The sequence below is a fragment of the Homarus americanus genome, unplaced genomic scaffold (genome assembly GCF_018991925.1).
Source record: "Homarus americanus isolate GMGI-L3 unplaced genomic scaffold, GMGI_Hamer_2.0 scaffold58748, whole genome shotgun sequence".
Taxonomy (NCBI): Eukaryota; Metazoa; Arthropoda; class Malacostraca; order Decapoda; family Nephropidae; genus Homarus; species Homarus americanus.
In genome coordinates this window covers 76574-99551 of record NW_024729645.1, presented here as the reverse complement: position 1 = coordinate 99551, position 22978 = coordinate 76574, and the positions used below count along the sequence as shown (strand labels likewise).

The 22978-nt window shown below is 45.4% G+C and overlaps 1 protein-coding gene across 5 annotated transcripts in view; it reads left to right on the top strand.

Annotated features, from left to right (window-relative positions):
* Nucleotides 1–1813: 1813 nt before the first annotated feature.
* LOC121866775 (LIM domain-binding protein 2-like) overlaps nucleotides 1814–22978 on the top strand; it is a gene marked incomplete at its 3' end in the record, with an annotated part of 89967 nt that continues 68802 nt past the window's right edge. The window contains 1 exon segment of one of the 5 annotated variants that reach the window (XM_042366472.1): nucleotides 1814–2734. In XM_042366472.1, coding sequence (XP_042222406.1) covers nucleotides 2235–2734 — 500 coding nt within the window. 5 annotated transcript variants of the gene reach the window in all.

Sequence of the window (22978 nt, the reverse complement as noted above, 5' to 3'; positions counted from 1 at the left end):
ATCAAGTGTGGAGGTTATCAGGTGTGGAAGTCAATAGATGTGGTGGTCAGTAGGTGTAGAGGTCAGCAGGTGCGGAAGTCAATAGGTGTAGTGGTCAGTAGGTGTGGAAGTCAATAGGTGTGGTGGTCAGCAGGTGTGGAAGTCAATAGGTGTGGTGGTCAGTAGGTGTGGAAGTCAATAGGTGTGGAAGTCAATAGGTGTGGTGGTCAGTAGGTGCGGAAGTCAATAGGTGAGGAGGTCAGGCATGAGGTCACATGTGAAGGTAATTGACAAACCTCCATAGGTAAGTAACAAGCCTACGTGGGTAAGTGACTAGCCAGCTCCGTACACTGTCCCGTGAAGTGCGGGGTATGGTGGGTGGGGCAGCATCAGGGTGGGCTGGGATGGGGTTAGGCAGGGAAGAGGGTGGTAGGGTGAAGTAGGGGAGGGCAAGGGTAGGGGGGTGTTGCGCTGGTATGCGGGGCGGCGTGGCGTGGTAGTGTTACCTGGGCAGGGCAAGGCAGGCCAGGGGGTACCAGCAGGCTTGGGGTACCAATAGGCCGAGGGGTATTATCAGGTCGTGGGGTACCAGCTGGCCAAGGGGCACCAGTAGACTGGGGTTACCAGTAGTCCGGGAGGGGCACCATCAGGCGGTGAGGTACCAGCAGGCTTGGGGGGGGGGCACCAGCAAGCCGGAGGGCACCATGAGTACCAGCAAGCCACGGGGTACCAACAAACCAGACAGCATCAGCAAGCCAAGGGGTACAAGCAAACCAGGGAGGGGCACCAGTAAGCCATCGGGGCACTGGCAAGCCAGGGGGCGCCCGCAAGCCAAGGTACACCAAGCCAGGGGGTACCAGAAGGCCAGGGGAGCACCAGGAAGCCAGGGGGGTACCAACAAGCCAAGGGACACCAGTAGGCCATTGGGGTACCTGCAGGTCTTGAGGATTACCATAGGCTTCGGGTAACCTTCAAGCCCAGGGGTTTACCATTAAGCCAGCGGGGTACTATTAGGCCAGGGGGCACCAGCAGGCACACGGGGTACCAGTAGGTCAGAGGGATCCCAAGAGACTTGGGGTACTATCGGGCCATTGGAGGCGCCAGGGGGTCTGGGTACCAGCGGGCTGAAGGGGCACCAAGAAACCAGCAGGCCAAGGGGCACCAAGAAACCATGGGGGTACCAGCAGGCCTTGGGGTACCGATAGGGTACCTCTGGGCAGGAGGCGACCCGGACCCTCCACCACCTCTCCCTCCCCCTCTCTCGCACCCCCTCTCGGCTTGAGGTACCAACGAGTGTATTTCCCCGACGAGTATTTTGGGTGTAATTTGAAGTTCTGTAGGTGTATCGGTGAAGGCGTGTGTGTGCGTGTATGTGCGTTGATGGCAGGGATGTGTTGTGGTGAGGGTGGATGTTAAAGTGGAGTAGTGGTAGAGTTGGGTTATAGGTAGTGAGGTGCGGTAGGCAAGAAGGCAGCAACGTTTGTGTACCTCCTTCCCCCCTCCCCTCTCTAGTTCCTCCTCCCCCTCTCTAGCCCCCCCTACACCCCCCAGCACACCCCCGAAACACGCAGGAGCGGGTGGGGGGTGGCGGCGTGTATGTGTGTGTGTATGTGTGTGTGTGTATATGTGTGTGGTGTTGTGTGTGGTGCCGCGTGGGTCGTGCGCTGCTGCTCCTCGCTGTCTACATATCGTCCTCCTCGCCGCTCAAGATTCATTGATTGACGTGTGTGAGGATTACACGGCACCCCGGGAGAGGCTAGGAGGCGCGCGGCACGGTGAGAGAGTGAGAGAAGAGAGAGAGAGAGAGAGGGAGAGAGAGAGAGAGAGAGAGGTGGAGAGAGAGGCGAGGTGTGCGCGTGAGAGAGGCGCGAGGAGAGTCTCCACCACCACTAGCCCGCTACAGTCAGGCCGGGAACCCGCCAGTCACTGCCACCGCCGCCTGCCGCTCCGCCGCCTGCCGCCGCCACCACTGCTGTCCCAGCCCCGCCACGACTGCCGCCCGTGGTGGTGGCCGCCCTCACGTGTCCAGTGTTGATGGCCCGCGCGCCCACCTCTGCCCACCCCGCCCACCAGAGTGTACGCGGTGGATGAGGTGGAGGAGGAGGTGGTGCAGGTAGTGAGGGGGCGGGCCCCCCTGTGTGACAGGTGCCAGTGTCGCTGTGTGTGCCGCGCCGCCCACATGGTGTAGTGGTGACAGTGTAGAGTGGCCCGGGCCGCACTTTATGGTGGCCACAGACGGCTGAACACATCGCTATATGCCCATCAAGACGGGTCGACGCAAGCAGCCCGTCACCACGGGGTTGGGGGCCCCAGGGGACCATGACGGCCTGCCCCCACCCCCGCACATGATGACCGGCGCCGTGGGCCCTCAGGGTCCCCTTAGTGGGGACACTGCCCCCGTGGGGCCGGCCAACATGCCCCATGGTCCCCAGGGACCTGTAGGCCTCGGGGCCCACCCGGGCCATGGTCCACCTGGAGGCCCTGCTGCCTTCCTCCATGGTCCAGGGGGACCTGGAGGACCAGTAGGGCCAGGTGGGTCAGGGCCTGGGCCCGGTGGCCCGGGTATGCCTAGTGGTCCAGGCATGCCGGGTCATGGTATGCCCAACGGCCCCCAGGTCCCCTCAGGCCCTAGTGGCCCTGGCCCGGGAATGATGCCGGGCCCGGGAGGCCCCGGTGGTCCAGGTGGACCTGGTCCAGGAATGCCAATGCATGGTCCAGGTGGACCTCCAGGTCCCATGAACCCCGCCTTCTTCAGGTAAATAAAGTTTCTTCTGTGTTGTAGTGTTAGTGTACAGCTGAGGTGTGCACCACGCCAACCTCTTCTGCTGTTTTCCTTAAGCGCGTGTGTATGTGTGTGTCTGAGACAAGAGATGGTGTTTGTTGCGTCTGTGTTTATGTGTGTGTGTCTGTGTGTAAGTGTGTGACAAGAGGTGTTATTTGTTTGCGTGTGTGTTTGTGTTTTTTGTGTGAGGGAAGTGATGTGTGTGCTTGTGTGTGTATATAATAATAATAATTAACGGTTTGTTGAAGGAACATGGCAGCCAAAAGGCTGTTCATGTGTTTCACGGAGGCTGGAGGTTTGTGTTTGTGTTTGAAGGAGGCAGGGGTGGTGTATATATGTATGTATGTATGTATGTGTTTTTTAGAAAGGTGAGTGTTTGTGTTTATATGTGAGGGAGGTAAGAGGTGGTGTGTGTGTGTGAGGGGGGCAGGAGGGAGCGTTTGTCTGTGTATTGGGCAGGAGGTGGTAGGGGTGTGTGTGAGTGTGAGGAAGGTATTGGAGGGAAGGAACAAGGTTAACGTCAGTGCCTGGTGTTCCTGGCACCAACAACATATTTACACAATACCAGAAGGTGATGGTGGCAGGTGACAGCTCCCACACACCACTGTTGATGTAGTGGCTGTGCTGTACTACGCTCCTCCCTAACGCCACACACCTTGTCTTGCCTGTGTCTGTTGGCTTGTCGGAGGTGCTTCTGGCGGAGGTGCTGATGGAGGCAGGAGAACAAAGCACCCAGCCTCACCACGACCAATACACCACCAAAAACATCCTCCTCCTCCTCCTGGTTTTTGCTGCTTCGCGATGGTCCCGTCATCGTCAACATTACCCCCTTGCCACCCCTCCCTCCCTCCCCTCCTGGCAGCAACACCACCACACAGCTGGGGGAGCCCTGCCATAGTTTAAACATGGCGACAGTCATGGTCAGCGTGTGCAAATGAGTGTTGTCATGTCGACGGTGTCGTGACAAGTTCGGAGACACGGCCAAATCGTCCTTGGGGGAGGAAATCTGCCCAGCGGGTCGATCTTTGTTGATGGTGTGTATGTGCGTTCGTGTTTCAGGGGCAGTGATCCCTCCCAACCTACCTCTCTTACTCTTACATTAATCTACAGCACTATTTCCACGTGCCTCCCCCCCCCCCGCCCCCCTACTACTGGTGGGGTCTACTGCACATTTGACACACTCCAGGAGACTCGCAGGTATAGGTGTGGGCGTAGTCGTTGGGCGTTGAATGTTAGTAAACAAAGTGTAGGTGTCTTAATTTAAATCGTCCAGGTCCTCCCACCTCCCTGCTGGTCGTATTGCTCCCCTCCTACCCTACCCCTCCCACCTCTCTCTCCCCATTGTCCACGCCGAGTTATGGTCTCCCTCCACTCCTTACTGTCTGCCCTTGCCCGTTATGTTTGTCGTAGCTCCTGTTAAACCCCCTGTCCTCGCCGTCATACTCCCAGTCCTCGCTGCCATACTCTGTCCTCGCTGTCAAATCCCGTCCTCGCTGTCAAACTCCCTGTCCTCGCTGTCAAATCCCGTCCTCGCTTTTAAGCCCCCTGTCCTCGCTGTCAAATCCCGTCCTCGCTGCCGTACTCTGTCCTCGCTGTCAAACACCCCGACTCCCTGTTCTCGCTCGCCTACTCCCTGTCCTCGCTTCCATACTCTGTCCTCGCTGTCAAACTCCCTGTCCTCGCTGTCATGGTTGCACATCATATCAGGGATTTGTCGAACGTAAGCTACATAACTCTGTGATGGAGACCTAAAATAACTACAAAAATTTACCCCTAAATCCACAATGACTACTAAAACCGCCGCCAAAATCCACAATGACTACAAAAACTACCCCGAAAATCCATAATGACCACAAAAATTACCCCAAGAGTCAAAAATTGGCATCGAAATTGAAACGAGATTCTACCCCGCACGACCAAGCCAGCGTTGTCTCACCTCCGGGTCACGGGGTCAACTTTTGTGATATTTTACATGGCGGGAGATGACGGTATGTGAGGTGAACGATGCGGAGGATGGCTTATACCTAGAGCTGTGTAACCTGACTTATCCTATCCTGTTCTATCTTCATCTATCCTAACTTAGCCGAATTTAACCTAACATAACCTACCTCAATTTAATCTAACCTTAACCAATCCTAACCTACCTCAACCTATCCTAACCTAATCTGCCTTAACTTAACCTATCCTCACCGAACCTAACCTAACTTAATCGTACCTTAAACTAGCCCAGATTAACCTCGCAAAATCCCACTTTAACCATCAGTTCGATAACGTTCCTCCATCGTCAGGTTAAACGCTTGGTAATGCACAGCGCGAGGTTCTGTCAGCGTGTACCTGCTGGTGTGCCGTGCCTGGCTGCCCCTCTCTCTCTCTCTCTCTCTCCTGAGTTGACGCGAAAGTTTGTCATTTTTACGCACCATTGGAAGTAGTAGTAGAAGTAGTTGTAGTGGTGGTGGTTGTAGTAGTGGTAATGGTTGTAGTAGTAGCTGTTGTTTTGGTTTAAGATATTTAAATGGTTTAAGATCTATAGAGAGCCAGCAACTTTAAGGCGACAATTATATTCTGGTTCGTTAAATAAAAGCCGTAGAGATGTTAATCGTGATTTGGTATACCTTCTCTGCCTGCCTGTATAATCTATCTCTCTATCCACCCGTTTGCCTGTCAGTCTCTCTTTTCCATTAAATATTATACACAGCCTCACCTAACCCCCTCCCACCCCACAATTCCATCCGGGAGAAGCTCAGGGTGTGTACTAGGTGGTAACTCCGCTTGTTCGTCACGTTGGGTTGGTTGTCCGGGCGCTATCTTAGGCACGTTTTGAGCCAGGAAGCTGAAATTTGGACACAGCAGTGATCTAGTGGTTTGGCAACTTTTTTTTTATCGTGTATTGCGCGAAGGGTGTGGCGAGAGGTACACTGACCTAACCAATACTTTTTCTTCATTATTATTATTTTTTTCAGATATTATATATAATTAACCAGCGTAAATAATATAGTTACTCTTATTAATGTTCGATTTGTCTTTCAGGTTACGTGTGTGGGGAGGGGGGGGTTGTTATTACGTAACTCAATCATACACTAGTGCACGTGTCATCATCTACTGCTCATGACACATACACTCTTGTCCACGCGTCATCTACCGCTCATGACACACATACTCTTGTGCACGTGTCGTCTACTGCTCATGACACATCCATTCTTGTACACGTGTCGTCTACTGCTCATGACACATACACTCTTGTGCACGTGATCATCTACTGCTCATGACACATCCACTCTTGTCCACGTATCATCTACTGCTCATGACACATCCACTCTTGTACAGTACACGTGTCGTCTACTGCTCACATACACTCTAGTCTACGTGTCGTCTACTGCTCATGACACATACACTCTTGTGCACGTATCTACTGCATGACACATCCACTCGTGTACACGTGTCGTCTACTGCTCATGACACATCCACTCTTGTCCACGTATCATCTACTGCATGACACATCCATTCTTGTACACGTGTCGTCTACTGCTCATGACACATCCACTCTTGTCCACGTATCATCTACTGCATGACACATCCACTCGTGTACACGTCTACTGCTCATGACATATACATCCTTGTGCACGTGTCATCTACTGCTCATGACACACACACACACCTTGTCCACGTGTCATCTACTGCTCATGAGACATACACTCTTGCACGTGTTATCTGCTCATGACACATCCACTCTTGTCCACGTATCATCTACTGCTCATGACACATCCACTCTTGTACACGTCGTCTACTGCTCATGACACATACATCCTTGTGCACGTGTCATCTACTGCTCATGACACACACACACACACACACACACACACACACACACACACACACACACACACACACACACACACACACACACACACCTTGTCCACGTGCCATCTACTACTCATGACACATACGCTTGTGCACGTGTCATCTTCTGCTCAAGACACATACACTCTTGTGCACGTGAAATCTGCTCATGACATACACTCTTGTGCATCTTGTGCACGTGTCATCTAATGCTCGACACATACACTCCTTTACATGTGTCATCTACTGCTCACTCTTGTGCGTGTCATCTGCTCATGACACATACACTCATGTGCACGTGTCATCTTCTGCTCATGACACACACTCTTGTGCACGTATCATCTACTGCTCATGACACATCCACTCTTGTACACGTCGTCTACTGCTCATGACACATACATCCTTGTGCACGTGTCATCTACTGCTCATGACACACACACACACACACATCTTGTCCACGTGCCATCTACTACTCATGACACATACACTTGTGCACGTGTCATCTTCTGCTCATGACACACACTCTTGTGCACGTGTCATCTACTGCTCTGACGCGTCCAATATTGTGCACGTGTTATCTACTGCTCATGACACACACTCTTGTGCACGTGACATCTACTGCTCATGACACATCCACTATTGTGCACGTGTCATCTGCTGCTCATGACACACTTGTGCACGTGTCATCTACTGCTCATGACACAGTCTTGCACGTGTCATCTACTGCTCATGACATACACTCTTATGCACGTGTCATATGCTGCTCATGACACACTTTTGTGCACGTGTCATCTGCTGCTCATGACACATACACTTTTGTACACGTGTCATCTACTCTTCATACACTCTTGTGCACGTGTCGTCTACTGCTCATGACACATACACTCTTGTGCACGTGTCATCCACTGCTCATGACACATACACTCTTGTGCACGTGTCGTCTACTGCTCATGACACATACACTCTTGTGCACGTGTCATCCACTGCTCATGACACGTACACTCTTGTGCATGTGTTATATACTTCCTGGAGTTTTTATTTATATATTTTTTAATAACGTTTCTTCTATATTTTTATTTTGTTAATATTTTTATTTATTGCTTTTTTATAAGTTTTTCAACTTCATTTTTTTTTTCTTTTTTGTTAATTTACTGATTTTATTTTGGAGTTTTTTATTTGCCTTTCATAGACTTTTCAGTCTGGGGTTTTTATTATTTTTTTATTTTGTTTTACTGTAGATTTTTTTACTTGTAATTGATATCGAGATTTAATTTGATTTTATTTGTGAATTTTATTATGACATTGAAATTTTTACTGCTGAATTTTATTGAGTTTTTATTTGTAAATTTTATAATTGAGAGTTTGTTTTTTAAGTTTTATTATGATTTTATATTTGTTGAGTTTAGTTTTTATTACTTTGTTTTAAATTTATTGATTTATAGTGATTTTTTATTATTGACTTCATTATTTTCAGTTTTCAGTAATTTTATTTTATTTTTATATTTTTTCTCTAATTGAGTTTTATTTTATTGAGTTTCTCTTTTATTTATTTTGTTCAATTAATAACTTTTTATTCATTAAGTTTTTATTGAATTTTTGTTCATGTTTTATTGGTGGATTTTTTTTTATTTTATTTATTTTCCTCCTTGTTTCATTTGAGTTTAATGTATTGAATTACCTTAGAGGGTTCGTGTGTCACTTGAATTTTTTTATAACAAAATCTCTTATTTTTTTACCCACATCTCTTATTTTATTTCATTAGTACTTATTTTGTTTTAATTAAACTTTTATTGACTTGATTTTCAGTTTAATTAATTGGGTTTATATAGTGTTAGTTTTTATTTAATGGTTTTATACCGTTTTATTATTTTTTCTCTGAATTTATAGAATGAATTTTGTTAAGTTTTTATTTTCTGGTATTTATTTTATTTGTTTACATAGTTTTATAAGACGACAGACACAGAGAGTGGTTGAGGTGTTCCGTGTGCTCCGCCGCCGTGCAAGGTCGACACTACACCTGCTCCATACCTACCACATCTGTGCCACAGCTATTTCACACCTGTTATGTCTTACCCTAACCCACATTATGAAGGAATTTTACTTCACAACTTCAATAAAAAGCTTCCTCGTGTGTAAAATATTCTCTAGGAAAGTTTGGCATGAGGCGATTAGAAATGTGTGAAGTAGTGACCTGTGTGATTAATTAATAGACCAGTGTTTTAATGGTGGTGATGATGATGGTGGTGATGATGATGGTGGCGATGATAATGATAATAACAACTATAATGATGTTGATAATGATAACATACTGATAAGAGTATTAATATGAAAGACATGATAATAGTAATAATGATAAATAATAATGATAGTAATAATGATAAATAATAATAATTATAATAATAACTGCTCATTGCAATCACGTCCATATATGACATCCACACGCGCGCACACACACACACACACAGTTACGTACATAAATATTGGAACAAAGGATAGTAATAAAAGCTAATATTACTGTGTGTGTGTGTGTGTGTTTGAAAAATAAAATGTCAGCTCGTCCAAGTGGGTCCAGTATTGATCATTTGAAGGTTGGGCGTTTGACTGTACATAAGCCCGCCTGTATAGTTTGTCTCTTTAATATGAAAAACGAAAAGAAGGAGGAAATGTTGGGTTTAGTATGGGGGGTAAGCTTGTGTCTTCTGGTTTATTTATTTATTTTATTATTATTTATTTATTATTATTATTATTAGTATTGGTCATTATTTTTATTATTACTATTATTATTATTATCATTAGTCAGTATTATGAGGCTGTATTAGACTGTAGTTGTTCACCTGTAGTGTTTTTCCCCTTGTGGTTGAACATTATAACAAAGTGTTTTAACTGGACCCAACAACATGGCGTATACAGGAAAGTCTTCAGAACACATGGCGTATACAGGAAAGTCTACCACACCTGGAGACGGGATGATGAGCGTTCTGTGTGCACTGTACCACACCTGGAGACGGGATGATGAGCGTTCTGTGTACACCATCACTACCCAGCACTGTACCACACCTGGAGACGGGATGATGAGCGTTCTGTGTACACCATCACTACCCAGCACTGTACCACACCTGGAGACGGGATGATGAGCGTTCTGTGTACACCATCACTACCCAGCACTGTACCACACCTGGAGACGGGATGATGAGCGTTCTGTGTACACCATCACTACCCAGCACTGTACCACACCTGGAGACGGGATGATGGGGGTGGGAGGCGGTGTACAAGTCAAAAACAAATATATATATATTAAATAAATCTACGTTATTAGATCATTAAGGAAGAAAGACCCTCTTAGATTCACCAACACACATTGCTGCTTAACTGAGAGCGTACTTTTAAACAGTAAGCAATTGATGTAACCACGAAGCTCCGTATCACACCGCTAAGACCTGGGTAAAACGTGATGTAATGATAATGAGTTGATGGCAAGTTATACATCAAGGGAAAGTACTGTATGTTGGGATGTGAGTGTTTACATGTATGTATGTATGTATGTATGTGTGTATGTATGTGTGTGTGGACTCAGGCGACGCCCCCAGTAACGATCGATCTCCACCTCCCTCACCAACCTCTTTACCTCACAGTCATCCTCCCTCACCAACCTCCTTACCTCACATCCTTCCTCCCTCACCGACCTCCTTACCTCACATTCATCCTCCCTCACCAACCTCCTTCCTCCCTCACCAACCTCCTTCCTCCCTCACCAGCCTCCTCACCAACCTCCTCCTCCCTCACCAACCTCCTTACCTCACCTCCTCCTTCCTCCTCGCCAGCTTCCTTCCTCCTCGAGGCCTCCTTACCTCACATTCATCCTCCCTCACCAACCTCCTTCCTCCTCACCAACCTCCTCCTCCTCACCAACCTCCTTACCTCACATTCATCCTCCCTCACCAACCTCCTTCCTCGCCAGCCTCCTTACCTCACATCCTTCCTCCCTTCACCACCTCCTTACCTCACATCCTTCCTCCTCACCGACCTCCCTCACATTCATCCTCCCTCACCAACCTCCTTCCTCCCTCGCCAGCCTCCTTACCCCACATCCTTCCTCCTTCACCACCTCCTTACCTCACATCCTTCCTCCCTCACCAACCTCCTTACCTCACATTCATCCTCCCTCACCAACCTCCTTCCTCCTCGCCAGCCTCCTTACCTTCACATCCTTCCTCCTTCACCACCTCCTTTCATCCTTCCCTCACCAACCTCCTCCTCCTCACCAACCTCCTTCCTCCCTCGCCAGCCTCCTTACCTCACATCCTTCCTCCCTCACCAACCTCCTTACCTCACATCCTTCCTCCCTCACCAACCTCCTTACCTCACATTCATCCTCCTTCACCAACCTCCTTCCTCCCTCACCAACCTCCTTACCCCACATCCTTCCTCCTTCACCACCTCCTTACCTCACACCCCTCCCTCACTATAGTATCTCCTTCAGGTATCCTCACTCACGGAGAGGCATCGGTCAGAATACCATTGGACAGTTTACACCTTGGATAAAACCGTCACCTGGATGGTAAAGTTGATAGGTAATAGTCAACCATCTCCTCATCCTTATCCTGAGTTCAGAGGGTAGATAATGTCCGTGTAGATGTCTGTCCGTCCGTCTGTCTAGTAGTTCGTCCGTCCGTTTAGTAGTCCGTCCGTCCGTCTAGTAGTTCGTCCGTCCGTCTAGTAGTTCGTCCGTCCGTCTAGTAGTTCGTCCGTCCGTCCGTCTAGTAGTTCGTCCGTCCGTCTAGTAGTTCGTCCGTCCGTCTAGTAGTTCGTCCGTCCGTTTAGTAGTTCGTTCGACCGTCCGTCTATCCGCGACATATTTTAGGATTTCCGTCCGATAACTTGCCGTAGAGTGTGTGGATTGCTGTTAGTTTGGGTGTGTATTAGGGCAGGTTCTTGCACAGGGTCGTTGGGTGTGTTGTTGGCGCGGTGCAATGTTGAGTTATAACCATTTTCAGTCTTGGGGAGGAGGGGTCAGGGGAGGGCTGGCTGCACTGTGTCCAGGTCTCTCTCTCTCTCTCTCTCTCTCAGACGTAATACCCTATTCCGTTGGGTAGAGTTCGGTTAGGTTGGGTTATAGTAGGTTTTCCTGGGTTAGGTTAAGGTTTTTTTTCCTGGTGCGGAGGGGTTAAGCTACGTTGGGTTGTTTTAGCTTTGGGTGAGTCTTGGTTTGGCTAGATTAGGGTAGGTTTTGTCTGGGCTAGGTTAAGGTAAGTCTTGGCTAGGTTAGGGTATGTCTCGGGGCTAGATTAGGATAGCAGGCTGGGCTGGGTTAGGTTAGGTTACGTTGGAGTAGGTCAGCTTGGCCAGGTTAGGTTAGGTCTCTTCAGGACTAGGATAGGTTAGGTTGGAGTAGGTGAGCTTGGTTAGGAATTTCGTGGCAGCAGTTATCGTCACAGGTCGGGGGTGGCGCCACGAGACTCGGGGTGAAGACAGAAAAATACATGAAGATCACTGGACGGAATATTGGCGAGATCCACCAGCTGGACTGAGGAGTAAAAAACGAAGAAAGGAAAGAAAATGTTGCGTTGGTTTTTTTGTGAACAAAGAAGTTAAAGGGACCAGCTCAGGGGCTCAAAGTTGGAACCATACTGAGAGAGAGATCATAATTCATCGTAAGTTTGACTAAACATTAAAAAAAACATTAAAAATCGTAATTGAGGTAAGAAATAAAAACTCGATGTATAAGGACCATCGTAGGAGTACACAGACACACGCAAGGACACGCCCACGTACAAGTACATTCTGCCGTGTTGCTCCTGGGACAGACTTAAAGGCCTGGGGACCGAGAGTGACTCACTTAAAGCTACGAACGACACAGTGCCGGCCACGTTGCACTGAGACTGTACCATAACTGAAAGTGTTCTTATGTCCAGAAGTAACGTGTGAGTGATAAAACTTAAACGTGTGTGAGGCAGTCAAAAAGAGTCCTCACATTACCAGTTAATATCCATCTGTGTCGTAGCTCAAGTAACTCGGTTAAATGCTTACACATATTACCATTTTAAGGGAAATATTCACCGTAGGAAACTTTGGGAATTGATTTACGCTTCGTTGAGAATTTTAGTTAATGTTTTTCAGTGAGAGAAGTGAGTCATAGTGTTGGGGAGCTCCTGAGTGGGTGATTAGTGTGGCCAGGTGTACCAAGTGTCACCTGGGGGGGAGTGAGACGAGGGGGGTGTAGTGTTAGTGTGTTGTTCCCGCGTCGTATTAATCCTCGGGAGCACTTTTGCCTCTGCACCTGTACAGTGTCACACTTCTGTTTTGACGTCGATCTACTGTACAGTACTCGAGGGCAACACACACAGTTTATCGCCATACTTAATACCCGGGATATTAGGGAATTACGCGCGTTGTCGTGTTCGTCGTGCTGGTGTCCGCAGGTCGTTCCCCGTTTCCGTCGTGTCCATGGCCGCTAATGTTTGGGTGCGAAAGAGTTTACAGATTTTCTTGACACTTGGCAGGCAGGTAGGTAGGTCCCCACAAAAGCTAACACGAGTTATACATTATAATAACCCGAATATTTTAACCGGGTGTGGAGTGCTCGGGGATACATTGCGTGTTCGACTTTTACTAATACTCGCGGATTCGGGATATTTTTTCTATTGTTTACTATTGTTTGTATTTTTTTTTTAATTTGCGACCGTAAGTAATGGCGTCTTAGGTATTTAATATGTGTGTTTGTATATACAGTACAATGATACTACAGTATATATTTCTTACAGTGTTCATCGCCGCGTCAGACATTAAATAAGAATGTTGTAATTAGAGAGAGAGAGAGGTTGTCACGCTGGGTACATGATCCTGCAGCTGGTGATGGTAGAGTCAGGGACAAAAGTTCTCTCCCCGTGGTGAAACTGAGTCACGGGATTGAGTCTCCGAACTGACTTACTCTGACTGTTGTATCTCGTTTGAATGGTTGATGCTGCTTCATTTTGGGAGGTAGTGAACTTTTGACCCAGACTGTGCAGGTGGCGTGAGATTCAGATAGCGTGAGATACAGGTGATGTGAGGTACAGGTGGTGTGAGATACAGGTAGTGTGAGATATAGGTAGTGTGAAGTACAGGTGGTGTGAGATACAGGTAGTGTGAGGTACAGGTAGTGTGAGGTACAGGTAGTGTGAGATACAGGTGATGTGAGGTACAGGTGGTGTGAGATACAGGTAGAGTGAAGTACAGGTGGTGTGAGATACAGGTGGTGTGAGATACAGGTAGTGTGAGGTACAGGTAGTGTGAGGTACAGGTAGTGTGAGATACAGGTGATGTGAGGTACAGGTGGTGTGAGATACAGGTAGTGTGAGATACAGGTAGAGTGAAGTACAGGTGGTGTGAGATACAGGTGGTGTGAGATACAGGTAGTGTGAGATACAGGTAGTGTGAGATACAGGTAGTGTGAGATACAGGTGGTGTGAGATACAGGTAGTGTAAGGTACAGGCAGCGTGAGTTACAGGCAGCGTGAGGTACAGGCAGCGTGAGGTACAGGTAGCGTGTGTTCGTTAGACCACCTTTACCTGGTCTGGGCACACGACTCTACTCCATCTACAGTAGTTTAAACAGACATTATTCCCACTCCATTACAGTACTCGTTTTGACGATTGTTCTCATTATTTATCATCATTATTGTTATTATTATCATTATCATGTTTAAATAATGGTTGTTTTTGATAGTTTGTGATGTTTATGTGGTTTTTGAAAATAATGGAAAAGATACAGTCCATTTTATGTATTTATTATTAATTTAATTATTTACTGTAACCTGTTATTGTTATTATTACTGTATTGTTATTATTATTATTACTACTATTACTATTAATATTATTATTATTACATTATTATTATGATTACAGTATTTAAAACAACAATTTTTATTATTATTATTATTATTATTATTCAAAACGACATTTCACAGAGCAGTGCACTAACACCAGTAAGCTTCCCGTCCACCACAGTCTAGTATTTTTTGGATGAATTCAATACTTTTATAGTAGGTAAAGTTTGGAAAATAATTGTGAAGTGAAAGGATTGGTGTATATGTAAATTACTATAACAATATAACTCATTGTATTGTGTGCTAAAATTTATGGTTCGCACGTGTTGAGTTCTCTATAATACAGTAATGTGATGTATAATGCAATAAGGTGATGTATAATGCAGTAGTGTGATGTATAATGCAATAGTGTGATGTATAATGCAGAAGTGTGATGTATAATGCAGTACTATGATGTATAATACAGTAGTGTGATGTACTGTATAGTGCAATAGTGTGATGTATAATGCAGTTGTGATGTATAATACAGTGGTGTGATGTATAGTGCAATAGTGTGATGTATAATGCAGTTGTGATGTATAATACAGTGGTGTGATGTATAATACAGCAGTGTGATGTATAATGCAGCACTGTCAATCTTCTCAAGTAGAACAATACACTATACTGTGTTTCTTACTTATACTGTATGTGTCTTTCTGTCAGTATAATTTGTTGATTTTATTTATTTACTTTATTTTTCTGAAAGTTTTGGGTTGTTAACTTTTTGTATGATCTGAAATTATTTGGTTGTGTATGCAGTACAGTATTTTATTATTGTGAAAATACAGTAATGGCTTTATTATTATTATTATTGTTTTTATTATTTATTATTGTTTTATTATTATTTATTATTAGTTTATTATTATTATTATTATTATTATTATTAGTAGTAGTAGTAGTAGTAGTAGTAGTAGTAGTAGTAGTAGTAGTAGTAGTATTATTTTGTAATGACTAGATATATGTACTACCGAGAATTAGTCCTTGAATGCGTTAAACCCGACAAGAAAATAATAAAAAAAATATTCGAAAAACCTATGAGTGTGTGAGGCGGGTGTTGAGCCGACTGACGCACCCAATACCCCCCCCCATCCAAAAAAAAATTTACTGCAAAAGAAAAAAAATATTACTGAACCGAGTTTGGTGTATATTTTATCCTGAATTAAAACATAAAGCATTTGTTAGTAAAATAAATAGAGAATGGCGACTGATTCACTGAGTGTGTGTTCGTAAAAATATGTAAAGTTGATTTTATACTTGTTTTGTATTTGGTGTAAACAGTTGTAGTACAGTATAGAGTGGAGGTTGATGTGTTGGTGGGTGTGTTGGAGAGGGGTGTTGGTGGGTGTGTTGGGGAGTGTTGGTTGGTGTGTTGGGGGTATTAAGTTGGGTTGTGTTGGTGTGTTGGGGGTATTAAGTTGGGTTGTGTTGGTGTGTTGGTGCTGTAAATATGAAGGATGTTGGTGTGTGTTGGAGAGGAGAATTTGTTGTGAGGTAAGAGGAGGAGTGGGGGGAGGGGGATTGCTTGGGAGTGTTGTGGGGGAAAGGTTGTAGGAGTGGGTTGTAGTGAGGAAGGTGTGGGTGGACGGGAGGTACTGTAGTGGGGTGAGTGGTGAGGAAAAGAAGGGAGGGTGTACCATGGAGTGACCTTGCTAGAGGGAGGGAGGGAAGGGAAGGGGGTGGAGGGAGGTGCGTATGGAAGGATGCGTTATGAGTACGCCCGGTGTGCTTTACTCACTGCGGGAGTCACACACTATGTATGTTAGACGCTCACCCCCTACCACTACCACCACTGCTACTACTAACCAACCCCCATCACTACCACCTCCTCCATTAGTACCACACCACCACCACCACCGCTGCCATCTCTACAATTACTACTACTGTACTACCATCATCTCCCTTTATACCACCACCTCCATTAGCGATACCACCACCATTACGAGTATCATCACCACGACCACTACCACCACTAGTACTACCACCACCACCAGCATCACAATAAACGGCAATCGTACAACACCTTCATTATAATAAGCTCACTTGATTCTCTGACGCACCACTACCACAACCACCACTACCACCACCACTGATGTACTGATTCAGATGCTGGTAGTGTGGTGAGTCTGAAGTAATGATTGTTGTTGTTTTTGTCATCATGTTATTGTTGTTTGTTTTACTGCATTATTATTATTGTTGTTTGTTTATTGCATTGTTGTTGGTTTTATTACAGTTATTTTTATCATCATTGTTGTTGTTTGTTTGTTTACTGCTTATTTTATTGTTGTTGTTTGTTTTAGTGCATTGTTATTATTGTTGCTGAACACTTTTCACCCCTGTTACAGCTGCTTACTATTTTTATAATGGCTCAGTAAGCCAGTCTCTCTCTCTCTCTCTCTCTCTCTCTCTCTCTCTCTCTCTCTCTCTCTCTCTCTCTCTCTCTCTCTCTCTCTCTCTCTCTCAAAACTTTAAGTCTGCCTTTGTTTTATCTGTTTCTTTCTCTGTCTCTCTGTATGTTTGAGTGTGTCTCTTGTCTCTTTTCTCCTATGTTTCTCTTGTCTCCTGGGAGGGTCCCTGCATGTGTCGCTTGCATGAATGACCGGGTGAGGTGGTCTGGTGAAGGTGTGTCGGGCTGTGCTGGGACGGACACACACACACAATGTTGGCAGTACAGCAGCTGGAGGGTGTTGCCTGAACCTAGAACATCTGGGTGTATAGATGTTATTTAACCATAAGGAGAAGGAAGAGGCTCATATTAATGTATGGGAAGAAAAGGAGGAAGCGACCTGTTGTGTAATGGTCATCATTTTTATTTATTTTTTATTTATTTATTTTTGTTGGGAAAGGAGGAATGAAGGAAGATTAGAGGTGGGGGAAGGAAGTTATAGTTCGGAAATTGAAGAAATTTAGGAGGAGGTAAGAGAGGGCGGGCTGACCGCCTAGCTAAGCTAATAGTGTGTTAGGGTTGTGTCATGGGTTAGTTATTGTCTGTCGGTACAGGCACTAGACAGCCTACCCTGTCCCATTTATGGGTGTTTTAAGGGCCTTATTTCATATACAGCATACTCGCCTCGCAAGCGTGTGGACCCTGGTTCGATCCCCGGGCAGGGTGAAACTATGGGCAAGTTTCTTTGCGCCATTTGCCTCTGTCTACCCAGCAGTAATTGGGGACCTGGATGTTAATAGATTTGCGGATCGTATTCCGGGGTAATGGTTAGCCAGTGCAGTTAGCGAGTTGTCCGGACTTCTCAGACTATTCCTTGACACTGGGTCATGCAACTCATTAACTCGGGGTGTGGATGTTGTGTTGGCGACAGCTTCTACACCTTAAACAAATTCACTCCTAGGTGGCCCTTGGGCCGGCCATCCTCGTTACAGCAGAGGCAACCATTACTATTTATAAGAGCATAAGAAAATAAGGAGTCTGCAACAGGCCGGTTGGCCTATGCATGGCAGCTCCTGTCGAGAGTTACTACCACTCTCTATCATCCATGAATCTATCTAGCCTCCTTTTAAAACTTTCCAGAGTTCCCGCACTTACTACAAAGTTGCTAAGCTTGTTCACTCGTCCACCACCCTATTTGTGAACCAGTTTCTTCCTATCTCCTCCTAAACCTAAACTTATCCAACTTGAATCCGTTGCTCCGAGTCCTATCCTGCTCGGATATTATAAGAACTTTATCTATATCCCCTTTATTGATTCCTTTCACCCACTTAAATACTTCTATCATATCTCCCCGCATTCTTCGTCTTTCTAGGGAATGCAAGTTAAGTTTCTTTAACCCTATCCTGATATGGAAGGTTTCTAAGTCCCGGAATCATTTTTGTCATTCTTCGCTGCACCGACTCTAGTGAATTTATATCCATTCTATAATAGGAACAGAGGCAGAACCGCATAATCGAGGTGTGGCCTGACTAGCGCAAGATATAGTTGCAATAAGACCTCTGCACTCTTGTTACTTACACTTCTAGATATAAAACCCAATACTCTGTTTGCCTTATTTAGAACATTAACGCACTGTTTTCTAGGCCGTAGGTCCGGGCTTACAAGTACCCCTAGGTCTCTTTCACAAGTCGACTTCTCTAGGTTGATGTTGTTTAGGCTGTATACATTATAAGTATTTGTTCTTCCAATAAGTACGCTGCACTTGCTGGTGTTGAATTTCATTTGCCATTTTTGAATCACCCCTGCAGTTTATTTAGATCCTCCTGTAAATGCATTTGCATCTTCTTACGAATTAATTTGCCGCCCTATTTTGGTGTCTTGGCTTTACTTATGTCTGCAGTCAGCTATCTAGATCGTTTATGTAGATTATGAACAAGAGTGGGCCTAGTACTGACCCCTGGGGAACCCCACTGGTTGCACGGTCCCACTCAGACTTAACACCATCTACGCTGACCCTCTGCGTTCTATCGGTGAGCCATGATTTTATCAAATTTAAAACTTTCCCCTCGATACCATGAGCCTTAATTTTTCTCAGAAGCCTCTGATGCGGTACTCTGTCAAATGCTTTGCTAAAGTCTAAGTAAATAACATCGTAATTTTCGTCATTATCTACTACCTCAAAGACTTTCCTAAAAAACGTTAGCTGATTTGTTAGACAAGATTTTCCCTTTGTAAACCCATGTTGAGAGTCGTAGATTAATTTGCTTTTCTCTAGATGCGATCGGATGCTATCTGCTATAATTGATTCAAGAAATTTCCCCACTACTGACGTCAAACTGATCGGCCGGTAATTTGACGCTGATGCTCTGTCTCCCTTTTTGAATATGGGTACTACATTTGCCTGTTTCCACAAGTCTGGCACAACTCTAGTGTCAAATGATTTTGTAAATAAGTTTACGAGGGGTCCGCTAATCTGTTCCCTACACTCTTTCAAGACTCGAGGGAAAATTTCATCCGGCCCTGTTCAGGAGGTGGAGGAAGCAGGACTTGTTTGTGTGGTAGACGACGAGATGTGTTTTTTTCGTTGGCTGATGTAATGATGATGATGGTGATGGTGCTAGTAGTAGTAGTGGTGGTGGTAGTTTTTTTAGTTTAACAAATTTATTGGCAGAGCTTGTAGTACAGTTTGCCTATTCTGAGTAATTCAGTCAGGTCTTGACACTGAGGGTGGTATCACTTCTCACTGTCACGCAGGACAGAGGTTCACACACAAAGAAATACATCATATTCATTAACAACTATAAATGTATAGAGGTCAGATTCAAATGGATAATGTCACTGTTCACTGCCATGCAGGACAGAGGTTCGTACACAAAGAGTTGCATCATATTCATTGACAGTACATATACATATATGTAAACACGCACACACACATATACATACATATACGTATATACATACACATATACACGTACACGCACATATACATGCACACACGCACACATACATACATATACGTCGGTCAGATTCATGTGGGTAATGTCACTTTTCACTGCCATACAGGACAGAGGTTCGTACACAAAGAATGCATCATATTCATTGACACTATATATAGGTCAGATTCATGTGGGTAATGCCACTGTTCACTGCCACGCAGGACAGAGGTTCGTACACAAAGAAGGAAATACATCACATTCACCAGTAGCATATATAGGTCAGTGGATCACATACATTGGAGTCATATTCTAATTGAAGACTAATCAGTGTGGGCTAGCAAATTTGGGATAAACAGCAAGAATGTCCTCAAGCACACCTGATTCAATGAAGTAATTACATAGTTCAAGATACAGTAAGTCAGGTGGCCTGAAGTCTTTGACAGTGTCACATTCAATAATATAGTGTTCAAGTGTATGCTTTAAAGGTTTATCACAAAGTTTACATGCTGAGTGTTCCGGTATGGGTACAGCGTTACTAACTTGCCAGATGTGTCTGTATCCTAGCCTAATTCTGGCCACGACTACATCACATTGTCTGGTTCTGTCCTTATGCTGGCCATACCGGTACCTCTTGTTACAAAATTTGTCATATTTACTAATGCTACAACTGTCAGGTCTCTCTGCATTTCTCACTTCTTCTAGATCAGAGTTCATGATTCTGACTTGAATGTTTTTAATTACAGCATTGGACAGACCAAGGTCGCGGTCAACATTTTCTTTCTTACATGCCTCATTGGCCAGTCTATCAACATGGTCATGATACCTGATTCCAACATGGGACGGAATCCACACAAATTCGATACGAAAGTTGTTCTCATTGGCAGTTATCACATTCCTTTTAATATCACACGCAACTTTAGACATAGAGCCTGACGGGCTGTTCATTGATTTCAAAGCACTTTGAGAGTCACAGAATATCACCCCACCTCCATTTTCTTTGAGGTAGTCTGTGGCTAAGTAGATTCCAGTTAGTTCAGTTTGTGTTGTGCTGGCCCAGTTGTTCAGCCTTTGTTTGGTTGACACTATCATCTCTTTTTCTTTATATATTACAATTGCACAGCCTGTTCTACCTGTGTTTGTCTGCACAGAACCATCAGTAAAAGCATAACATTCACTTGATTTAATACTCTCTATGTGTCTGTTAATAGTTTCTAGTGTGACACATCTCACCACATCGGTGTTTAACATTTGCTTACTACCAACAGGAGTGTAATTAATAGGAACTGATATGTCCAGCCAAGGAGGAATGGCATTAATAGGTTCGTCTGGGGTGATTGGGACATTCAGTTTCAGGAGATCTGCAACACTTTTATGAAGCCACGCCCCAAAGAGAGTCTTTTGTGGTGGTAGTAGTAGCAGTGGTGGCGATGATACTGGTAGTAGTAGTGGTGGTGGTGATGTGTCAAGGAAGGGATCGATGGTGCTATACCTCAATACACTGTTTCTCTTCCTTTTCTTCCTGTTGTTCCTCCTCCTTATCCTCCTTGTGTTCTTTTCCCGCCGCCTCCTCCTCAATGACTTATGGTCGCATTACTCGCACCACCCTGTCTTGTGTTGGGACGTCGGTGTGTGAGTGGTGGGTAGGGGGGGTGATAGTGGGGGGTTTATGGTAGGTTACTGGGTTGGGCGTGATGGTGGGTTAGTGGGTGTTGGTTGGTCGAGGTGATGGAGGGGGTTGTGGGTATTGGTGGGTTGAGTCATGGTGGGTTGGGTCACTGTCATGTGGTGGGTTGGTTGGGTCTCACTGGTTGTAGTGGTCCCATGTGTCTTAAACATTCACTTAGGTGTGTGGTTGAGTGGTTGAGGTATAAGAACGTGTACAGGTGATGGTCACGCATGGTAGGTGGTGTGGTGGTCCGTGCTAGTGTGGTGGTGGTTGTGGTAGTTCCTGAAGTTACGAACGGGTGGTTGCAAGTTAGTTTTGACGACCTTCTCAAACTCTGAGCACCTGGCTGGTGATGACGATGACTCACACTCTGGCAGGTCGTCGTGACACACACACACACACACACACACACACACACACCTGGACCCTGTGGTGACCTGGGGGAGTGGTCTATTATCCGGGTGTAGGAAGAGGATAGGAGCAATTGGACACTTCTCTGAGGTTTAGGATTGTTTGGTGGACTAAACACTTATCTGAGGGTAGGAAGGATTAACCTAACCTAGGGGAACTAAGGACATCTCTAGGGGTAAGGGGGATTAAACACTTCTCTGGGGTTGTAGTTGTTTGGGGGTAATGACCACACGCCGTAGAATGTGGGAGGACGGGAGAATTAGACCAAATACCGGGAATTTGGGAGATAGTGTTAAAACTGGTCCAGCATTCGGGGAGGGGGAGGAGGTAACAACTTTTTCAGGTCGGGAAGAACCTGGTTATTCCTGAGGTGGAGGGAGGAGGTATTCCTTGGGAGGGAAGGATACCAAACTAGTTCTCTGGGGGAGGTGGGAGTAAGGTGTGTGGGGGGGGGTGCTGGACATGCCTCAGGGGGGAATGGGACACCTGGCCAGTACTGCGAGGTGAGGGGGGGGGGTCGGATTTGAAGAGACGGGGGCGTAGCCACTCCTGGAGCACCACCTGACTTGTGGGACACACAGGTACACACAAACACCCTCACTTCAGTGTAGAGAGTGTAAGGTAGGGAGAGAACACACTGGATCTGGTATCAGTGTTTTTCTGTGTCCGCTTGTTCGTATGTGTGTGAGCCAGTGTAGGATATGGTCAATTACTCAGCGTGTGTTGACCTCGGCGTGATAGTGACGGACAAATTGTACTTTTGTCTGATATTAAATTATGGAGCGGGGATTTTGTCTAGAGATGATGTGATGAGTGAGGTGGAGGCCGCCCTAGGACACTCCCTCAGTACTGTAATTATTGTGGATTAAACCCCTATCTCTGTGTAATTATCACACACACACACACACAGTCAGTTACCAAGTCCTTGAGAAGATATTGCAGTCTTTGATGATAGAAAATTTTGGTGCATCTGGTGTTAAAAAAAATAAATAAGATGAAAAATCTATAAAATAAACAATGTGGATGTATTTGGTGGTGGTAAAAATAAAATTGGTTGATTTTATATTACAAATTTGAGTACATTTGTTCAAAGAAATGAAAGAATATTTAGAAGAATATAAAATGGATCTGTGGAGAAAA